The 21,938-nt window shown below is 44.4% G+C and overlaps 1 protein-coding gene across 1 annotated transcript in view; it reads left to right on the forward strand.

Annotated features, from left to right (window-relative positions):
* LOC119957567 overlaps positions 1 to 7,400 on the forward strand; it is a 50,059-nt gene extending 42,659 nt beyond the window's left edge. Inside the window, exons 6-12 of the mRNA XM_038785733.1 lie at positions 1,317 to 1,464; positions 2,685 to 2,797; positions 3,762 to 4,097; positions 4,194 to 4,499; positions 6,176 to 6,289; positions 6,407 to 6,465; positions 7,001 to 7,400. Of these exons, the coding sequence (XP_038641661.1) occupies positions 1,317 to 1,464; positions 2,685 to 2,797; positions 3,762 to 4,097; positions 4,194 to 4,499; positions 6,176 to 6,289; positions 6,407 to 6,465; positions 7,001 to 7,045 (1,121 nt within the window). The 3' untranslated portion in view covers positions 7,046 to 7,400. The remainder of the gene's footprint in view (positions 1 to 1,316; positions 1,465 to 2,684; positions 2,798 to 3,761; positions 4,098 to 4,193; positions 4,500 to 6,175; positions 6,290 to 6,406; positions 6,466 to 7,000) is intronic.
* The last annotated feature ends 14,538 nt before the right edge of the window (positions 7,401 to 21,938 follow it).

A 21,938-nucleotide genomic window follows, 5' to 3' on the forward strand; every position in this document is an offset into this window, starting at 1 on the left:
ATAGGCTTGTGTTGATTCACTGGAGCCGAGAAATCTGCGGGACGATCTGATCGAGTGGTATGGGCAAAGTAGAGAGAGACCAGCTGTTCCCCTTAGTTGAAGGGTCCGTCAGGAGGTGACACAGGCTAAAGGTGAGGGCAGGAGGTTAAGGGAGGGTGTGACGGAACCCTTTTACCCAAAGGCTGCTGAAGGTCTGGAATGCACTGCCTCGACGGGTGGTCGAATCGGGTGGCCTCACATCCTTTAAAACGTTCCTGGATGAATGCGTGGCACATCATAACATTCAGGTACTGGAAAATGGGATTGGGTAGGCAGTTCAGGTATATTTCATGTGTCGCTGCAGACTTCTGAGTTCTAATTTGTACTGTATTATTCTGTGATTCTGTGATACAGTTACAATGAATGGCAGATGTTTTGGCAGATGGAATTTAATGTAAGTAAGTGTGTGGTTATCAATTTTGGGCCAAGAAAAGGTAGAATAGGGTACTATCTAAATCTGAAGATGTTAAGGATGGTGGATATCCAAAGGGACTTTGGGGTCGGATACATAGATCATGAAAATGACACGATCAAGTGCAGAACATAACCAGAAAGTTATTGAATGCTGCCTTCATATCAGTCTTCCGGATATAAAGACACAGCAGTAATTCGTCAAGTATACATAACCCTGTGTGAGCAACTGTGGGCACAATACCCTGGGGGTGACATACTGTTCTTGAAAGGAGTGCAGCGCTGATTTTCAAAATTAGACTGGAATTATAGTCGTTGAACTGGGAAGAGAGGTTACACAGAGTCGGCCTGTTTTCACTAGAATTTAGATGGTTAACGACCTATCTGAATGAACTCTTCAAGATATTCACAGGAACAGGCAGACTACGTCAATATAACCTATTTAGACTGGTTTCAGATTATAAAACTAGGAGACATAGTCTAAACGTTAGGGCCAGGCCATTCAGGATAGATGTTAAAAAGCACTTCTTCAAACAAATGATGAGAGAGGTTTGGAATTCTCTCCCACAAACAGCAGTTCAAGCCACAACAGGTGTAAATTTTAAATCTGAGATAGATAGATTTTGTTCCGCAAACACAATAATGGATATAGGCCAAATGCGTATGGATAATATTAGGCCATGATTTCATTGAATGGCGGCATGGGCCCGTGGGATTAATGGCCTACTCCTTTTCCTATGTTCTTATGTCCGATAGTCCAATGCAATACCATGGGAGCTCTCTACTTTCAAGCATGCTGTGATAAAGTCTCAATAATGAGCGACATTAAATTATACAGTTTTTACTTCTATTAATTGGACTTTTAGGACCACATTTCCAGACCAGCTCCGGACAGCAGCTCAGGGTGTTTGTGAATATGGTCGGATTTTTACAACAATTGGCCTTGATTGCGAGGTTCGTGTTTAATTGCAACATCGCGACCTGCCGTAGTGGAATCCGAAACCTGCTGTCCAGGTTAGTTTCTCGGTACCTGGATTACAGAGCCTGTACCACTGCATCAGAGCTCCCTGGATCAGTTCTCTGCACAAACAGCATTCTGAAAGGCTACTTATATATGGTCAAACTACTATTTCTCGTAAATGTTTTACGCAAATGAGCTGCCGTGTCCCCCAGATTGCGATACTAACCTAACTTCCAAGGATACTTCATTGGCATTATCGAGATTTGAAATATCCTTTGATCGGGACTGGCGTTGTTGAAAAGGACGACGCTCTTTCTTTCAGCAGGTCGATTATTATCGCATTTAATTCATGACAAAAACGTTCTGATTACCAACCATTATAACAAGGGAGGTCCAGCTTTCCATTTTCACATGGGATCTCGACAAGGATTCTCTTCAGAGAAGGATTATGCATATTTTACTAAGCAGAGGCATTAATTCATAATCTGGGCTGGACCGAGCCTTTTATTTATATTTGAAGAAGTTATTACTCAACACATTATGGCACATAATAAGCCATTTGTAAGGCAACTTGCCCCTTCCGGGCGATCAAGCATCACGTGACCCTCCTGCAATCCATCCCCTCTTCAACTCACAGGCAACAACATAGTGTTCCATTCCTTACTCCATCATGCGTCTATCTATCTTTCCCGTCAACTGCATCTTTGCAATTCACTATATCACGCCTTGTGGAAACCACGGCCATTTTCGACCTACTCCCGAGGAAATTTCTCCCACATGAATTCTTGATTGGAGATAGTGCTCTCCATCTGATATTGATGACTGATAGTTATTTTTAATCCTGCAGATGCATGTTCCCTGCTTCTGCCTTTTTGGCTCAATGCATAATTCTGTAAACATCGATCAAATAAACCTCAATCTTATTTTTCAATGAAGAAATGAGCTCCAGCCAACACATTCTTTCCTTATAGTTGTCTCTTCTCGGTTCACGCGTCACCCTTACGATATATTTACTCCATCTTTTTCAATGCCCTGTGTCCTTCCAGAATGTCGAGCTCTGTGTGCTATCCTGAAAGTGTGGCATGACGGATAGAATAGATACCTGAGGTAAATTGCAAAGCAGATTCAGAATGTCTGCCAGCACTTCGTACTGTAGTAAACAGGAAAACCGCAGTGAGCTGCCTATCTGCAAGATGTTCTAACCTCAATCGTGTACTTATTAATAAACACGGAGCGCTATTCACACTGCATATTTCACACCTCGTTCACCCAGAGAGAACAAGAACGAGTTCACGGTGAAGTTTGAATTGGGGCTCAGGGACTCGCCGTCTGTATCACGGACAATGAGCGTCCTCAGTGTCTGTTCATTGTTTCATCTCTTCCAGGGTGAGATGTCCTGGTGTGTTCAGATAGAGCAGGGTAGGATTGGATAGGTGAACCAAGGATATAATGCTTCCACTTGCAGGAAAGGAGGCAAGCAGTGGGTCACAGATTGAAGATACTCAGTAAAAGAATCAGAGAGAGAAATCAAGATAGTTTTATTTTTACAGAGCAAATTGTTGTGACATGGAACTCATTGCCTGAAAGGCGGCGGTAGGAGATTCAGTAGAAACATTCAAAAGCGTGATCTGCACAATTACTTGAATGGGAAGTAGGTTCTGCACGACAGAGTGAAGAGAAGCGGGGGGGGGGGGACAAATCTTGAAAAGATTCTGAATAGATACAAAGAGCCAACTCGCCTCCTTGCATGCTGTGCGGTGATATTATTGTACATCAGTGTGTATGATTAATTAAGAAAAAAGATTTATTCGACAGAGTGGAAAGTGCCTTCGATCAGTTAATTAATTAGGTAATTAATCCGGAATGTGAAATACCGTGAGGTACATTGTGATTATTGCGGACAATAAGATGTAATGTCATGAACTAAATACAGCGACAAACGTCAGCTGAGAGGAGAATGAAAGGAAGAGAGGTTCAGGGATACAATAATTATTTCAAATTTTCGCTTTGAATACGCGCTTTAAGTTTTTAACTAAAGTTAGTTCCCCAGTGCTGATTCCAGTCATTAAACCAGCTTTACTGGTTAATGGACTCCGACTGTGCCTTCAGAAAATGATGGGGAAAGCTGCGCTATTAACGCCCCAACCAGTGAAAGTTTTGTCTTGCGATCAGCGGGACCACGTTTTTGGAAACAGCCGAGTATTTTAAAAAGATCAGTTTTCCTCTGGGCCTATGTTCGCCTGAATTTGGCATGGTGGAGGTGGGGGGGGGGGGGGGGGGGTTGGTGCGGTGAGGCTGCGGATTGTGCTCCATTACCTGATATGTCTCTTGATTTCTCTCTTTTGGCCAGTTATTTTACCTCAGCCCATCGTCTCCCTATCTCCGCCGGTTCAGACACTCCCTGCCGGTAGTCTTGCTAAATTTAGCTGCCGAATTGGGAGCACAATGGCTAAAACCGTCTTCTGGTACAAACAAAGGGAGAGAAACGATATGAAGTTGGTCTACACTACGGGCAAGTATCTCTCAGCAAAGGACAGGTTTTCCAGCGAGATTCATGAGAAAGAGGGTAATTATTCACTGATCATTGCGAATGCCCAGAGGAATGATTCTGGAATATATTACTGTGCAACCCACAACTACAAACTGGGGCGAATATTCGCAAACGGCTCCAAGTTAATTATCACAGGTAAATCACATTTTAGTCCGTTAAATTTTGAATTGTGACAATTGAATATGAGGTGCTCCAAATATTAATGTATTCCATTTTACTTTCTGATTTTAGAGGGTTCCCCCAGCATATTCCTACTCATCCCTACGCAGGATGTGATTCCCTCCATGGAAAGGATTCCGTTGTTGTGTTTGGTCAGAGGCTTGAATCCCGATTCATTTCCCGTCCGCTGGAACGTGGCTGGGCGGGACACCGAGGGACACAGCGATTCCGCGACAATAGAGCCAGACGGGACCTACACCATCAGGAGTCACGCCAGCGTCTCGGTGGATTCTTGGAGGAGCGGAACTCCCTGTATTTGTGCCGTTCAGATCAACGCTAGTGAATTACTTCTCAGTGAAAGTGTGTCATCTCAGAGAGGTAGCTGCTCAGAGTAACGTTTCACCAAACTATTTACTGCTCATGCGAGGCTTTTCTTAGAGAAATGTATGTGTGTAAATTGCAGTGTCTTCCTTTTCCTTTGTGTCAATGCATAATAGTCTCATAATTCAACTATCACACACCTCTCAATGTTTCAGAGTATTGTGTGCTGTGGACGGAATTCTCCCTCCCGTCGCACCCGTTTTCGGGTGCAGTGCACCTCTGCCGGCTGCGGGATCCTGCAAACCGGCAGCTGGCTAATTAGGGTTTGCAATGTTGGCATCACCACGCCATCGGAAAATTTACGCGCGTGAGTGCGCTGCCGGCGAAACCGAGAATTCCGCCGACTGAGAATCTCCATCTGTTCCTTATATTCCATGGAGCTGTGGATGTTGTACCACTGAACACGAGGGCAAATAAGAATATGGGGAAAGTTAACTTAATGTGACAGATTCGCCATGACCGAATTGAGTTGCGGAGCGGCCGCGATAGGCTGACTGTCATCATGCTCCTAATTATTCAGCTCAGGTGCATGGTTTGGCCGTATTCGCATGGGTGAAGTTCAGTGGCTGCTTTGCCAGAGATGAAACATGAGAGCTACGAGTATATTCCCAGTTGCCAGCCAAATTACAGATTGTTATTTATATCCATGATTTGGATGAAAATTTAAGAGGCATGCTTAGTATGTTTGCAGATGACATCAAGATTGGTGGCATTGTGAAGAAGGTTATGTCAGATTGAAACGGGATCTTGATTAATTGGGCCAGTGGACGGATGAATGGCAGATTGAGTTTAATTTGGACGAATGTCAGGAAATACATTTTGGTAGATCGATTCGGGACAGGGCCTACTCAGTTAATGGTACGGCGCTGGGGAGAATTGTAGAACAAAGCGATCTAGGGGTACAGGCTCATAGCTCCTTTAAAGTGGAGTCACAGGTGGACACGTTGGTGAAGAAGCCATTAGGCATGACTGGTATAATTATTCAGAACATTGAATACAGGGGATGGGGCGTCTTGTGAAAGTTGTCCAAGACATTCGTGAGGCAACACTTGGAATGCTGTGTACAGTTCTGGTTAGTCGATTATAGAAAGGATATTATTAAATGAGAAAGAGTGCAGAAAGTATTTACTAGGATGCCACCGCGACTTGATGGTTTGAGTTATAAGGCGGGGCTGGTTAGACTGGAGCATTTGTTCCCTGGAACGTAGGAGACTTCGGGGTGATCTTATGGCGGTGGATAAAATCATGAGGGGCATAGATAAAGTCAACATATTTTCCCAATGCTAGTGGAGTCTGCAACTAGCGGGCATAGGTTTAAAGTGAGAGGGGTGGGATACAAACGGGTCCAGAGAGAAAGTTTCATCCCACTAAGGACAGTGAGTGCCTGGAACGAGCTGCCAGAGGCAGTAGTAGAAGCAAGTATAATTTTGACTTGTAAAAACCATTTATACATTTACATGGGTAAAATGTGTATAAAGGGATATGGGCCAAATTTCGGCACCCGGGACCAGCGTAGTGGGCAAACCTGGCGACATGTAAAAGTGGAGCCGAAGGTCATGTTTCCATGCTGTAAACCTGTATGACTATAATTCTATTCAGATGTTACAATGTTTTAATTTATTCAATTATTTCCGCAAACGTTTTTTAATGTTCGTTTGTATTTGCAATTGCAGATTCTTTGTCATCTCCATTCTGTATTTTCACGCTTTCTGCTATTTTGGCAGCGCTACTCCTTCTTGGATTATTGTTTGTGGCCCTGAGAAGGATGTTCAGGAAGAGGCAGTCAGGTATCGATTCTATAATTCCTCGGCGCTCTCCATCCAATCCTTCATCACTGGTTTGCTCATCATTTCAATCGCCTCAATGTGCAATTTATAATCTGTATAACATGTTCTTTCTGGCAGTAATCATGAACAGTGATGAAGAACTGGCAGTCTCCAGATCACACCCGCAGAATAAGGAGGTAAAATATTGACTTGTTGTTGTCATATTTAATCCAGGGTTTCATATAAATGTCACATGATCCTAGATATCTTTGCATAGTCGGCACGAAAGCACAACAAAAACTAGGCTGGCATTCTCCCGAGTTTATAAGATTTATTGAAGCTTGTTACAGGAATTTAATTTGGTTACATGATTCGATAAGCTTGACAGGGAGATATTATTTGCTCTGGTTGAGGGAATCCAGAACAAGGAGGCAATTATTAAACAATTGAGCCATTCAGAACAAGAGGTAAGGCAATAAAAGAAGAAAGGAAATCTAAAACTCTTTCTCCAAAAAAAGGTTTTGAAACTTGGGTGTCATTTGAAACGTTGGGACTGATGTTGCTAGATATTCAGTGGGGAATGGACCGAAGGGTAATGGAACGATGGTTGGTGGGCGGATTCAGCCATGAACCATGAACTATGGAATGCACTTGGAAAGCCCAATGATATCCTCCTGTCTCTCTGATGATGGTGTCGATTATTTATTGCAATCTGTTTATTTTTCTCGGCAGACAATATATGCTGACCTGGCCTTTAAACAGGATTCCAGACTCTGAATCAAGCGATACGTGGGGAAACCTGCTTCCGAGACAAGATGACTTGCAGAAAGTTTTCACTTATGGGCTGGAATGTCCGAACGTCCAAAGGGCGAGGGTGCCTGCACATTTTCGCCGTAATTTTATGATTGCACGAAAAGTGGAAGTGGAATTATCGCTTAATGTCCTCTCTTTTAACGATAAAATGTATAGCACGCAGTTACGGTGAGGACATTTCGATGTTTCTACTTTCTTTCTGTTATGCTTCAATTTCATTGTGCACTTTTTACAATTCATGAGCGTTTTATTATTCAACTAACTTTTTCAACGCACCCCGTCCGGATTACCAATATATTAAAACTGATTTGAAAACGAATGTGTTTCTTTTGATTCAAGTTTTGTTTCTCTTATTCAGAGAATATGTGCTCAGGATGTTTATTGGACCTATTGACACAATAATAAAAATGAGCGTGGAGGGGTAAAAATCGGGGTAAGAACCGAAGGGTCTTGCCTGAACATTTAGTCCGCATTATTCTGAAAGTTTTAGTGTTAGTTTTTATGATAAAATTTACAGTGCAGAAGGAGGCCATTTGGCCCATCGAGTCTGCACCGGCTCTTGGAAAGAGCTCTCTACCCACGGTCAACACTTCCACCCTATCCTCATAGCCCAGTAACCCCACCCAACACTATGGGCAATTTTGGACACTTAAGGGCAATTTATCATGGCCAATCCACCTGATCTGCACATCTTTTGACTGTGGGATGAAACCGGAGCACCCGAAGGAAAACCACGCACACACGGGGAGGATGTGCAGACTCCTCACTGACAGTGACCCAAGCCGGAATCGAACCTGGGACCCTGGAGCTATGAAGCAATTGTGCTATCCACAATGCTATCGTGCTGTCCTAGACAGACAATACGATGTAGTGGCAGAAGTGAGGCATTCAACACATCCACTCTACTTGGTAATTCGATGAGGTCGCGGCCAGCAAAGTGCCCAAGGAGATTAACTTGCCCATGACGCCAGTTCCCGGTACATTGACTCCCAAATCGAACTATCTCCTCATGACCCTGAGAATAAGCCCTCTTGCGGCATATCTCCCACCAGCGCACAGAACAATCAATGAAAGCAGTTTGTTGCTGAAGGTTATTATTAACAATCATTGAGACAGTTCGCTCCTGACAATAAGGAGTTCGACTAAACCTCAAACGGCGTCTCATTAAGATGATGAAATCTAGTTCCCTGATAACTATAATGCCATAAACATGTAAAGGAGGGATTGAAAACCATGAGCGTGATATTATATCAGTCACGTATTAAACTCTGCCTGACACTGACCTTTCTCAACAGCCAGCGGATGACAAATTCTCAAATTGACAACGGCTGTAAAAGCAACCATTCTGCGCCGATATTGTAAAGAGATTTTGGAGACATATGCTAAAAGATGCAAATTGGAAAGGTTAATACACTGAGGAAATGAACAGAAAGGCAAAATGGGTAGTTATGCCAAGTTAGGGGTAAACTTTTACTGCAGTAGAATATGGAATTAAGTTAGTGGATTTTTAAACCTCAGCTGGGATTCAAGGCAGGAAGAGGGGCATGGGCAGCCACTAGGACCATTTCTTTATTGCAAGGGATACTGGGAAAAGGGACCTCAGGCCAGGTTAAGGAATGTGGGGAAAGCCTATGGGAGCTTTGCATTTGCACCGTTGCCTTATTTGGTAGCATGTATTTGAAACTTGATGCAACTTGAATGTATATGAAGTGAAATGTTTTGTCGCTTTGTCTGCACTGTGGCTGAGGAAGATCCAGGAGACTGGTTGTGTCCTGCTCTCCCAATAGAGTGAGTCACCCAGCTAGCTGGTTAAAATAAACAATAATTGATGTTTGTAAATCCGTCTCAAATTTTATTGAGACCAGACTGATGGCAAAAGAATCAGGATTGTCAACACGACATCCATCTGGAAAGGTTTTTCCCACCAAAGAAAAATGAGGAAGATATTTGTTCAGTGCATTAGTACTTAGTGTGTCCAATTCCACATTATCAACAGTCAGTATTCCAGCTTTGCATCTTCCACGTTCCCCATGCTTTACAAAAGAACAAATACGAAAGAAAATTACAGCACAGGAACAGGCCCTTCTGCCTCCAGGCCTGCTCCGACCAAACCGCCCGTCTAAACTAAAATATTCTACACTTCCAGAGTCCGTATTCCTCTATTCCCATCCTATTCATCTGTTTGTCAAGATGCCCCTTAAATTTCACTATCGTCCCTGCTTCCACCACCTCCTCCGGCAGCAAGTTCCAGGCACCCACTACCCTCTGTAAAAAAAACCTGCCTCGGACCAGTTCTATAAACCTTGCTCCTCGCACCTTAAACCTATGTCCCCTAATAATTGACCGCGCTACCCTCGGAAAAAGTATCTGACTATCCACTCGGTCTATCCCCTCATAATTTTGTAGTCCTCTATCAGGTCGCCCCTCAACCTCCGACGTTCCAGTGAGAACAAACCGAGTTTATTCAATGTCTCCTCCTAGTCTAATGCCCTCCTTACCAGAGAGCATCCTCTCTAAAGCCTCCACATGCTTCTGTTAGTCTGGCGACCAGAATTTAACACTATACACCAACTGTGGCCTAACTAAGGTTCGATACAGCGGCAACATGTGGCGACTAGGGGCTTTTCACAGTAACTGCATTGAAGCCTACTCGTGACAATAAGCAATTTTTATTTCATTTCATTTCACATGACTTGCCAATGTTTATACTCAATGCTCGGCCAATGAAGGCAAACATGCCGTTTGCCTTCTTGACTATCTTCTCCACATGTATTGCCCCTTTAAGTGACCTGCGGACCTGTACACCTAGATCTCTCTGACTGTCAATATTCTTGAGGTTTCTACCATTCACTGTATATTCCCTCCCTATAGTAGAACTTCCAAAGTGCATTACCTCACATTTGTATTAGACGTTCCAAAATCAATATTTCTTTTGGTATTTTGACTCTGCTCTGCATCATGCCAAGTCTTTTAATGGGGTTTTGCACCCTAATCCAGCCAGTGAGTAATTTAGTCTCCACTTCTCAGTATCGGTCTGCGCAAATCGGGTGTTCTTGTCACTGTTTTTCACACGACTCAATGGTAATGCGTACTTGTGTCTTCAGTGAGAATTCGGATAAAGGAAAGCAGAGTTTGCGTCACCATGGCAATGTTCCTTTAGAAATATTGGGATAGAAGACCCAGAGCAATTCACATGACTACGCCATACCTAATGGCTGCACTGAGCATTTATATTGATTGATTATTGTGGATATCGTACTCATTCTAAACTGGAATGTTGCCTGGAGAGTCACAGGAATGAACTTCTGCTTACTCGTCTTCCACTCACGCACACAACAGAGCAGCTAACAAGGGAAAGAATACCGAGCCGGCACATCTTCTTTGATGAACTGAGCGACCCAGCAAACAACCAATTTTTATTTTTTCAATTGAATCGTTAATCTGCTTTGAGACAAGTTGACTATGAATTATCCATACGTCCTTCAGTGATACACTTAACGTTGTTTCCAATTGACATTTAAAGATTCAATATTTTAATGATCGATTTTGAGGTTTCTGTTATTCCTACCAAAATGGATAACCTCACATTTGTCAACATTGTATTCCATCTGCCAGACCCTAGCCCATTAACTTAACCTATCCAAATCCCTCTGCAGACTGATCCCTGAGGGACACCACTAGCTACTGATTGCCAACCAAAGAAACGTTCATTAATTCCCACTCTTTGCTTTCTATTAATTAACCATTCGTCTATCCATGCTACTACTTTACCCTTAATGCCATGCATGCTTATCTTATGAAGTCAGCGTGACTATGGGGAAGAGTAGGCAGATGATGAACGCAAAGGGACTGGTGGTCTGAGTGCATTTGTTTTAATCCAAGAATTGTAGTAGGTAAGGCAGATGAATTTAGGGCTTTGATTAATACCTGGGAGTATGATGTTATTGCTATTACTGAGACTTGGTTGAGGGAGGGGGATGATTGGCAACTAAATATCCCAGGATAGCGATACTTAAGGCGTGATAGAGGAAGGTAAAAGTGGTGGAGGAGTTGCATTACTGGTCAGAGAGGATATCACAGCTGTGCTGAAGGAGGGCACTATGGAGGACTCGAGCATAGGCAATATGGGCAGAGCTCAGAAATAGTATGGGTGCGGTAACAATGTTGGGGCTGTACTGCAGACCTCAAAACAGTGAGCGTGAGATAGAGGTACAAATATGTAAACAGATTATGGAAAGATGTAGGAGCAACATGGAGGAGATGATAGGCGATTTTCATTTCCCCAAGATTGACTGGGATACAGTGAGTGTCAAAGTGCTAGATGGCGCAAAATTTGTTAGGAGAATCCAGGAGGGTTTTCTAGAGCAGTATGTAAATAGTCCAACTCGGGAAGGGGCCATACTAGACCTGGTGTTGTGAAATGAGGCCGGCCAGTTGGTTGAAGTTTCAGTCGGGGATTACTTTGGCAGTAGAGCTCACAATTCCTTAAGTTTTAGAATACTCATGGACAAAGACCAGCGTGGTCCTAAAAGCAGAGTGCTAAATTGGGGGATGGCCGACTATTCCAAAATTCGGCAGGAGCTAGGGAATGTGGATTGGGAGCAGCTGTTTGAAGGTCATCCCAAAGCCATTCATTCATTTCATTTGTGGGAGGTTTTTAAAGAAAGGTTGATTAGAGTGCAGGACAGACATGTACTTGTGAAAATGAGGGATATAAATAGGCAAGATTAGGTCCTGAATCTAATTGCAGTCACAGGTTGGCACGTTATTCGTCTATTTTCTTTCAATCTGCTATAGTTTTGTTTAAAATTGAATAAATATTGTGTTTCGCGTGAATGAAATACAGTACTCTGAATCGGGGACATTTCTCTTCTGCCCCCACTAAAGCCACAAGCAGAAAGTTGTTGCATTCAGCACTATTTGATTTAGTCCAGTTTGATATGATCTGAAGTGGGCATCGCCTTTCACGCTTGTTTAACTCGACCTTTGTAGGCAGAACTGTTTTTGGGCAGCTAATTTGTGAACAGGAAATGACGAGCAACAATATACAGCACACATAATTTCCCTCTTTCTTATTTTTAAAAGCTGAAGCCACTGCTCATAAGTGGGCTACACGGTAGCATAGTGGTTAGCACAGTTGCTTCACAGCTGCAAGGTCTCAGGTTCGTTTCCCGGCTTGGGGTACTGTCTGTGCGGAGTCTGCACATTCTCCCCGGGTCCGCGTTGATTTTCTCTGGGTGGTCTTGTTTCCTCCCACAATCCACAAATGTGCGGATTGGGTGGATTGACCATGATACATTGCCCTTAGTGTCCAAAAAATGTTTAGTCAATGTTACTGGGTTATGGGGACAGGGTAGATACGTGGGTTTCAGTATAGTAATCTTTGTAAGGGCTGGTCCAGACTCGATGGGCCGAACGGCCTCTTTCTGCACTGTAAATTATATGAAACATTTGAGAAATGAATATGTTCCGGGCCGGGGACCATAAATGCTGTTACCCGAAGCGATGAACCCATATTCGCTTGGCACTAACCGTCATCGGAATGAGCGATAATGTGATGTGCATTGCTACATTTCTCTACAGGTAAGTGTCTTCTTCGCTTCTCATTCCGCCTCACAGCACAGCGACCCGGGTTCAATTTCGTCCTTGGGTCACCGTTTGTGAGGAGTTTGCACTTTCCCCTCATTCTGCTTGGGTTTCCTCCGGTTTCTGTCCAAAATCCAAACAGATCCGGATAGTTAAATTGGCCATGCTAAATTGACCCATGGTGCCCAGGGATGTGCAGGTTATTTCAGGTTACGGTAGGGAGTGTGGGGGCACTGCGTCTAGGTAGCGTGGTCTTTCCATAAGGCTGCTTCACATTCCATCGGTTATATGGCCTGCTTCAGCAAACATGGGGCGGCATTCTCCCCTACCTGGCGTGACGGAGGGTGCCGGAGTAGGGGAGTGGCGCCAACCACTCAGGGGTCGCGCCTCCCCAAAGGTGGGGAATTCTCTGCGCCGGAGCGGTTGCCACCAGAAGACCGGCGCAAAAAACCTACGCCTCCGGCAGCCTGGCTGGCCGAGAGGTTTTCACCGGTCCGCGCATGCGCCGGCAGTGACGTCAGCGGCAGCTAGCCGCTGACGTCACTACCGGCGCATGCGCGATGTGGGGTTCTCCTCCGCTTCCGCCATGGCGGTCGTGGAGGAAAATAGTGCACCCAGGGCACTGGCCCGGCCCCTGATCGTGGCCACCGTGGGGGCACCCCCCAGGGTCCGATCGCCCCCCGCCACCCGCGCCCCCGCGCCCCCAGGACCCCATGGGCCTGCTCGCGCCGCTGATCCGCCGTTCCAGAGTTGATTTAAACCTCGGCGGCGGGTGAGGCCTCCCAGCGGCGGGACCTCGGCCCATCCGGGCCGGAGAATCGCCGCAGGGGCCTCTCCGATCGGCGGGGCGAGATTCCTGCCCCGCCACTTCCTGGGTGGCGGAGAATCTCTGCCACGGTGGGGGCGGGATTTCAGGCGCCCCAGGCGATTCTCTGACCCTGCTGGGGGTCGGGGAATTTCGCCCATGATTCTCACTGCAGTTCTGAGATCATGGAGATAGCCAGGTGAGCAGAACAGCCCTCCAACATTTAAGTTTTTTAATAATAATAATAATAACCGGCGGCACGGTAGCATAGTGCTTTGCGTTGTTGCTTCTTAGCGCCAGGGTCCCAGGGTCACTGTCTGTGCGGAGTCTGCACGTTCTCCATGGGGGTATGCGTGGGTTTCTTCCGGGTGCTCCCGTTTCCAACCAGAAGTCCAAGAAAACGTGTTTTTCGATGAATTGGACATTCTGAATTCCCTCTGCTTGTACCCGAACAGGCGCCGGAATGTTGTGACAAGGCTGTCACAGAAACGTCATTCCAGTGTTCATGTGAGCCTACTTGTGACAATAATAAAGATTATGATGGTTTTATTTTCAAGGAGTGAATTATGCTCTTTTGAACAAACTCGTTCCCCTGTCAACACACTGTAATCTATCGGCTGAGATGTTAAACCGAAGATTTGGGATTCCCTCCGGTGTCCGTGGGTGCGTGATATGTCCCTCAATTGAAAGCATAATCAGTGTCAAAAACATGTTATCTTGTGTGTGATCTTGCTGTGCACAAATACCGCTGTGGCGACTCATTCCAACACCAACTATAATGTGCCTTATCGGTTTAGTTTATTAATACAATTTCAGAAAAGATTATGAGAGTTTGCAAAATATTATACTTGACTCTACATCATAAACAGACTTTTAAAATGTAAGACATTATCTTAGTGCGATAATGTATTCAAATGTTGAAGCTTACCATGTTCCTAACACGGGCAGCACGGTAGCATTGTTGATAGCACAATCGCTTCCCAGCTGCAGGGTCCCAGGTTCGATTCCGGCTTTGGTCACTGTCTGTGCGGAGTCTGCACATCCTCCCCGTGTCTGCGTGGGTTTCCTCCGGGTGCTCCGGTTTCCTCCCACAGTCCAAAGATGTGCAGGTTAGGTGGATTGGCCATGCTAAATTCCCTTAGTGTCCAAAATTGCCCTTAGTGTTGAGTGGGGTTACTGGGTTATGGGGATAGGGTGGAGGTGTTGACCTTGGGTAGGGTGCTCTTTCCAAGAGCTGGTGCAGGCTCGATGGGCCGAATGGCCTCCTTCTGCACTGTAAATTGTGTGTGTGTTATCCACAAATACATAAGGTTGTAACTATTTATAGACTTTTGTAAATTAATATTTATTACTTATTTATGGGATGTTGACATCGCTGACTGTGCCAGAAATTATTAACCATTCCGAATTGCCTATTGAACTGAATGGCTTGCTGGGTCATTGACGGCTATGAAATCGGGAAGAGATATAAAAAAATATGCCGTTAATTTGAAAATTAGACAAAGTTGCCAACAGTACGGATATCAGAATATGATTCAAGTAATATATTCTATTCAAAAATTTAAAGAAGGTTGCAAAGAAAAGTTGAAAATTGTTCTAAATATGAGGAAAGTGTTTCAGATTATTATTTTAGAGTTTAAGTGTAGTCCTGGGAGTAGTAGGTGTTGAAATAGTAAGGTAATTATCATTTGACAACTCCCAGAATACCTAGAACAATAAACAGGTGAGGTTGCAGAAGGTTTCAACATAGGAATATTCGAAGATGCGAATGCAAAGCAGGAGAAAGGCATTCGGCACTTCGAAACTACACTACAATTTAATAAGATCATGGCTGATCTGAAGTTAAGCACAATTCCACATCCTGGCATTCCCCAATAAACATTCACTCATTGTTAATAAACAATCTGGCCAACCTTCAAAATATTCAAAGATTCTGCTTCTTCTGCCTTTTGAGGAATGGATTTCCAGAGACTACATTTTAAAAATAATTAGAGAGCCCGATTTTTTTTCCAATCAAGGGGAAATTTAGCGTTGCCAATCCACCTAACCTGCACATCTTAGGGGTTGTGGGGTGAAAGCCACACAGACAGGAGGCGAATGTGCAAAATCCACATGAACAGTGACCCAACGCCGGCATTCGATCACGGGTCCTCAGCGCCGCAGGCAGCAGTGCTGACCTCTGTGCCATGTACCGCCCCCTATTTGCACTGACTGGTGAACATCGACATGAAAACAAGCCGGCCCATATCCATCTTATATGAGCAACGCCTTATGACCCGATAACTTGACCCCGATTCCAAAACTATCCGTCAAGAGGAAATATCGACTCCATATCCACCCAATCAATACCCTGAAAGATCTAAAAGGTTTTGGTAAAGTCGCTTCTTACACCTTTAAACTCTATTGAACGAAGAACAAAGAACAAAAGACAATACGACACAGGAACAAACCCTTCGGCACTCCAAGCCTGTACGTTTAATGATAGCAACCTTTGTCAAAACCATGAGTCCTTCTTTCTGCCTTATCCCTCTTGACGAATCCTATCCTTGTGTTTGTCAAGATGCCTTTTGAACATCGGCAATGTGTTTGTTTCGACAACCTCCACTGGCAACGCGTTCCAGGCACTCACCAACCCTTGATTTCATTCATAGAACATAGAACAGTCCAGCCCAGAACAGGCCCTTCGGCCCTCAATGTTGTGCCGAGCCATGATCACCCTACTCAAACCCACGTATCCACCCTAGACCCGTAACCCAACAACCCCCCCCCCCCCTTAACCTTACTTTTATTAGGACACTACGGGCAATTTAGCATGGCCAATTCAACTAACCCGCACATCTTTGGACTGTGGGAGGAAACCGGAGCACCCGGAGGAAACCCACGCACACAGGGGGAGGACGTGCAGACTCCACACAGACAGTGACCCAGCCGGGAATCGAACCTGGGACCCTGGAGCTGTGAAGCATTTATGCTAACCACCATGCTACCCTGCTGCCCCTGCTGCCCCGTTGACGACGTTAGTGATACAGCTGAGATTTCCGACAACGGACAATAATTTTTCCTCATTTCATTCCAGATTTTGTTACATGCCACATATCACCATCTTCCATTGCATGTTTCCAATCCGGGTCCCCAGAAGATGGACTGATCGGTTGGCAAATGGAATCTGATTATGAGAAGACCGATTGTGAGAAGAATGCAGATGATGTTGATTGGTAGATTACTGTCATTACTTGAACAGGAAACCAGGCTGATTGGGAATAATTCAGCGCATTTCAGTCATTGATTGTGTTCAGCTGAAACAAGTGGAATGTTCCAATGTTATTATTCATTACATACACTACTGATTTCATTGCTATCCGAATATCACAATTGAGTCTGAACTATTTCCTGCTTTGTACACAAGTGAGTGAAGTGCGATATGAGTTTAGTAAGACTGTGATGCTGAGTGCTTATGCCTTATGTCCTTTAATTTGGCCTGCCGTAGGGAAAAAAATATGTCCCAGACCAAACGAAGATTACCAGTGGGTCTCTCCCTCTCGCTCATTGCATATATTGGAAGCTGCATCCATAACGCCCTGTTCATTTAAAATAGAGAAAAGTCTATCCACACTAAACCTGCTTCAGATCATCAAGGTACGTTTCAGCGTATTTCTGACTAATTTCTGAAGGCAATGCCTTGAACAATCAGGTGGAACTTGTCTAGTTAAAATTTCAACCAACGTTTAACAATCATATGTTAGTCATCGTCCACTGGTGTATTCTTGAGAACGACGAACGTCCACTTCCATATCAACGAGTAATCTCGTCTGATGGAGTGAGGTATCTAATTCCCTTCCTTTTTCTATAATTTATACTACTCAATTCATTTTTTCCAATTAAAAGGCAATTTAGCGTGGTCAATCCATCTACCTTTCGCAGCTTTGGGTTGTGGGGCCGAAACCTACACAAACACGGGGAGAATATACAAACTCCACACGTAGAATGATCCAAATCCGGGATCTATTATTATCTCCTTTGTATTCTCATTGATTATATTTTATTATTTTTGGTCTGTTGGCCCCTAAACTGAACGTTTCTTTAAGCAGAGGGCTAAAGCTGAAGTAGCCTGCTCGTCAGGACAGTTTGTTCCTGGTTTAATATCGTAGAGAGGACAAAACAGACTCATCAGCGACAAGTGAATCTTGAGAGCCGGCTTTGGAAGAAGATGATTCGATTGGCTGGCTGGAAATCTATGGAATGGCCAAGGGTAGCTTTAGTCATGATACCTCTCTCTCTCTCTCTCTCTCACTCTCTCTTTAACGACCCGCAAACAACAGATTAATAGGACAAATATGACGCCTGGGCCAGTGTGTAGTGAATTCCAGCCAATTTGCACAGTCGCAATACAACACAAATTAACAAATAATTCTTAGGAATTGGTTAAAATTCTGTATTCTGAACGAAAACAGGTCATGTTGGGTCCTGTCTGGTTGGGATGATTTTCAGGGAGCCATGGGACTAGTGGGGGGGCTGGTTGCTGAGAGACTGGTACCTGTTCTTTCTCTACTGCTCTCTGTCTCTTTCCCCTGTCCTTTATGCAGACCAGCAGGATAGCTGATGGACTTGAGGTTGTTTTTGTTAGAGAGAAGAAGGTTAAGAGGTGACTTAATATAGGCATAAAAAATGGTCAGAGGGTTAGATAGGGTGGACAGCGAGAGCCTTCTCCCGCGGATGGAGGTGGCTAGCAAGAAGGGACATAGCCTTAAATTGAGGGGTAATAGATATAGGACAGAGGTTAGAGGTGGGTTTTTTACGCAAAGAGTGGTGAGGCTGTGGAATGCCCTACCTGCAACAGTAGTGAATTCGCCAACATTGAGGGCATTTAAAAGTTTATTGGATAAGCAGATGGATGATAAGGGCATAGTGTATGTTAGATGGCCTTTAGTTTTTTCCATGTCGGTGCAACGTCGAGGGCCGAAGGGCCTGTACTGCGCTGTATCGTTCTATGTTCTATGAACACCATAACCCTAAATCCCTTTATTCTTCAAAAAACAATCTATCTTTACCTTAAAAGCATTTAATGAAGGAGCCTCTACTTCTTCACTGGGCAAAGAATTCCATAGATTCACAACCCTTTGGGTGAAGAAGTTCCTCCTAAACTCAGTCCTAAATCTACTTCCCCTTATTTTGAGTCTATGTCCCCTAGTTCTGCTTTCACCCGCCAATGGAAACAACATGCCCGCATCTATCCTATCTATTCCCTTCATAATTTTATATGTTTCTATAAGATCCCTCCTCATCTTTCTAAATTCCAACGAGTACAGTCACAGTCTTCTCAACCTCTCCTCATAATCCAACCCCTTCAGCTCTGGGATTAACCTCGTGAATCTCCTCTGCACACCCTCCAGTGCCAGTACGTCCTTTCTAAGATAAGGAGACCAAAACTGAACACAATACTGCAAGTGTGGCCTCACTAACATGTTGTACAATTGCAGCATAACCTCCCTCGTCTTAAACTCCATCCCTCTAGCAATGAAGGACAACATTCCATTGCCATCTTAATCACTTGTTGCACCTGTAAACAAACCAAACACCCCCCCCCCCCCAGCTCAAGCTCCCACCACTCTGTGCGATGATTACCGGAACAAACCACACTGGCGTCTTCCTTGTGATCACAGTCAGCTTGAGGCCACAACGATAAAGGACAATCTGAGAGACTTCCGCTGCACATCACCTCATCAAGCCAGGTCGTACCGTTACCCTGGCCAAAAGCGGCCCCTCCTGGGGCCAATAGAGGTGGACCACACGCCAACTGCCTGCACACTACTCTGGCATCGTTCATATCCCAGGAATCATCACATACCGTGCCCCAAGTGTTATTACACAATATCACCATTCTCCCGGAGCATTTGGTGTCACCTCCAGCCAACCGCAAGGTTTGTCCTGAATTTGTCAAAGAAAAGGCAATTATTACACTTGACGTGACACAAGCGCAGAATATTATCAGGTAGCGGTCATAAAAGATGAAGGAGAACCTGATGCTCCACCGCAGTCTTTTAGACCATCGAGTGGTTCCTTCATTGGGCTTCCCCCTGTTGATCAGACAGACATGTTGAATGCAGATGACATTAATATTTGAAATTAAATCTGCAAAAGAAAGATCAATTGTGTCACCTAAACAAACAATACCCGCATCCTCCGATGATAACAGTCGTGATGACCACGCGGGTCTGCCTGACATTGCCAAAGGGTCGGCTCATGTGACAAACACTTGATCTCATTGAGCCAAATATGTCCGGATCCCATTCCAAATAACCGAGCGTCATAGTTAATGAAATCGGTGGTGCCGCACTCCAACTGTTTACAGATCACATTTGCATCACGGGTCTCCAATTTTTCAGAGCACACTGTGCCCCAGGCCCCATTGTAGAACACTTCCACTCTCCCCTCACAGCGATGCTTTCCATTAACCAGACGTAGCTCTTTGTGCTCTATCAAACAAATAACAAACACCCAGTTGATTCAATTGACCAATTGTGGACCACAGAGCACTGCAATAGATCTGTTGCACTAGCTGAGTTAACATTTTCATAGATATTATTTCAGAAAATTAACTGAAACGAGCAGCTGAAATCAAACGATACATTCCATAATAAGTAACTGTGACTTCCAACACAGACATGATGTACTGCATTGAATGACGAGGAAACGTTGCAGTAATGGTAGGCGGACCAATGCGTTACTTTAAATTTACTTTAAATTAGCCTGGATTGTCAACAGAACTTTGACACCTTCCCTCATTGTTAACTCAGGTCAGAAAATGAGAAACCAGCGAGTCAGTAGGAACGTTGCTTTAAAATTATCTGTAAATTATTACATTAGTTAAATAGCAGAAGTTCGAACGGGATGTTCACATGGATTGGTGCTGGTGTTACAGTTCCTGAAGATAAACATCAACTACTCGTACTTTGCTCTCGGAAGTAAAAGTTCCAAATTTATACGAGGCGGAAAATGATGTGAACAGTTAATTCTGAAGAGGACTGCACAATATATAACAGACACGATGGGCCGAGAGGTAATTTCTGTGTTGTGGATCTCTGTGACCCTGTTACTGCCACCTATTGTACGAGTAAATTTCACAGCGAGTTCAGGAGAACGTGTTTTACTTCTGATTGCGAGAGAGTTGGAACAAATTGAAACTCAGAAAACACAAGCTACTTGAGACCGACAGCACAGATGTTTTTACACTGAGAGGATAAAAGAAAATGAGAGGAGAAAGAATCGGAAGGGAAAATAGATCCGGTAGGCTGACCCAACGTTTTAATGCAATTTGTGCACAGAATAAAAGGCACAGAATGTGTTCGTCCGACTAACCTCCGTCAGTGCTTTTCCGACCAAATTCGGGGACATATCTTCAGTATGAAACTTCGCTTATAACTGAAGGAAATAAGACTTTAACGTGAGCACATGATCTCCACATCTTCTTTATGATTACAGTCGTGGTTCCCCCACAATGCATGAGAGCATTGCCAGATAGACGATTCGTTCCCGGAGCAGTCCAGGATCGATTACGGACGTGGTTCACCGTCTGTGTGGAGAGTTCACATTCTCCCCGTTTCTGCGTGGATCTAACCCCCTGAACCCCAACATGAATAACGTATGGTGAATTGGTCACGCTAAATTGTCCCTTAATTGGAAAAAATGTTGGTTACTCTTAATTTATTTGATAAAATCTGCACCGTGGATTTCGGGATTGACCCATTCTCTGCTGGATAGAACGTTTCCCCCGCAATTGTCTATTTGTGCTCATTAATTAGTCCAAACACAATCGCTTATAGCAAATATTTTATGTTATGTTTTGCACTGCATGCTGATTTGCCACCCATATTTCATCAGATATCGTCATAACGTTCTTATCGGTACAAATCAGAAAATGTTCAGTGGGCAGGCACCATTCTTGAGAGAAAACGCGGCCTGACCGCAGGAACACTGACCCTACCCGCGAAAGGACCACCATTCCTCCTGAAATTCCTGCAGAGGGCAGCAGAGCAGAGCTACTGATCAGCTGTTCTGGGGAAATTTGCATAAGTGCAGTGCGGTCAGTCTAATTTGAAGGTGTACCTGCGAAGAAGACCCGAGGAGTTTGAGTGAAGGCAAGCATCCAGCAGATGGCAGCAGAGCAGAGCTACTGATCAGCTGTTCAGGGGAAATTTGCATACGTGCAGTGCGGTCAGCCTAATTTGAAGGTGGTTTGTGGAGGGGCTGTTGTCAAGTGACAGTTACCCAGGTGCAAGTGTACGTGATGTCTCGGATTGTGTTTTCCGGGTCCTTAAGGGGGAGGGGGAGCAGCCCCAAGTCGTAGTCCACATTGGCACTAACGATGTAGGTAGAAAAGGGGCCAAGAATGTTAGGCAGACCGTTAGGGAACTAGGATGGAAGATCAGAGCGAGAACAAACAGAGTTGTTATCGCTGGGTTGTTGCCC

This window comes from Scyliorhinus canicula, chromosome 26, assembly GCF_902713615.1.
Source record: "Scyliorhinus canicula chromosome 26, sScyCan1.1, whole genome shotgun sequence".
NCBI lineage: Eukaryota > Metazoa > Chordata > Chondrichthyes > Carcharhiniformes > Scyliorhinidae > Scyliorhinus > Scyliorhinus canicula.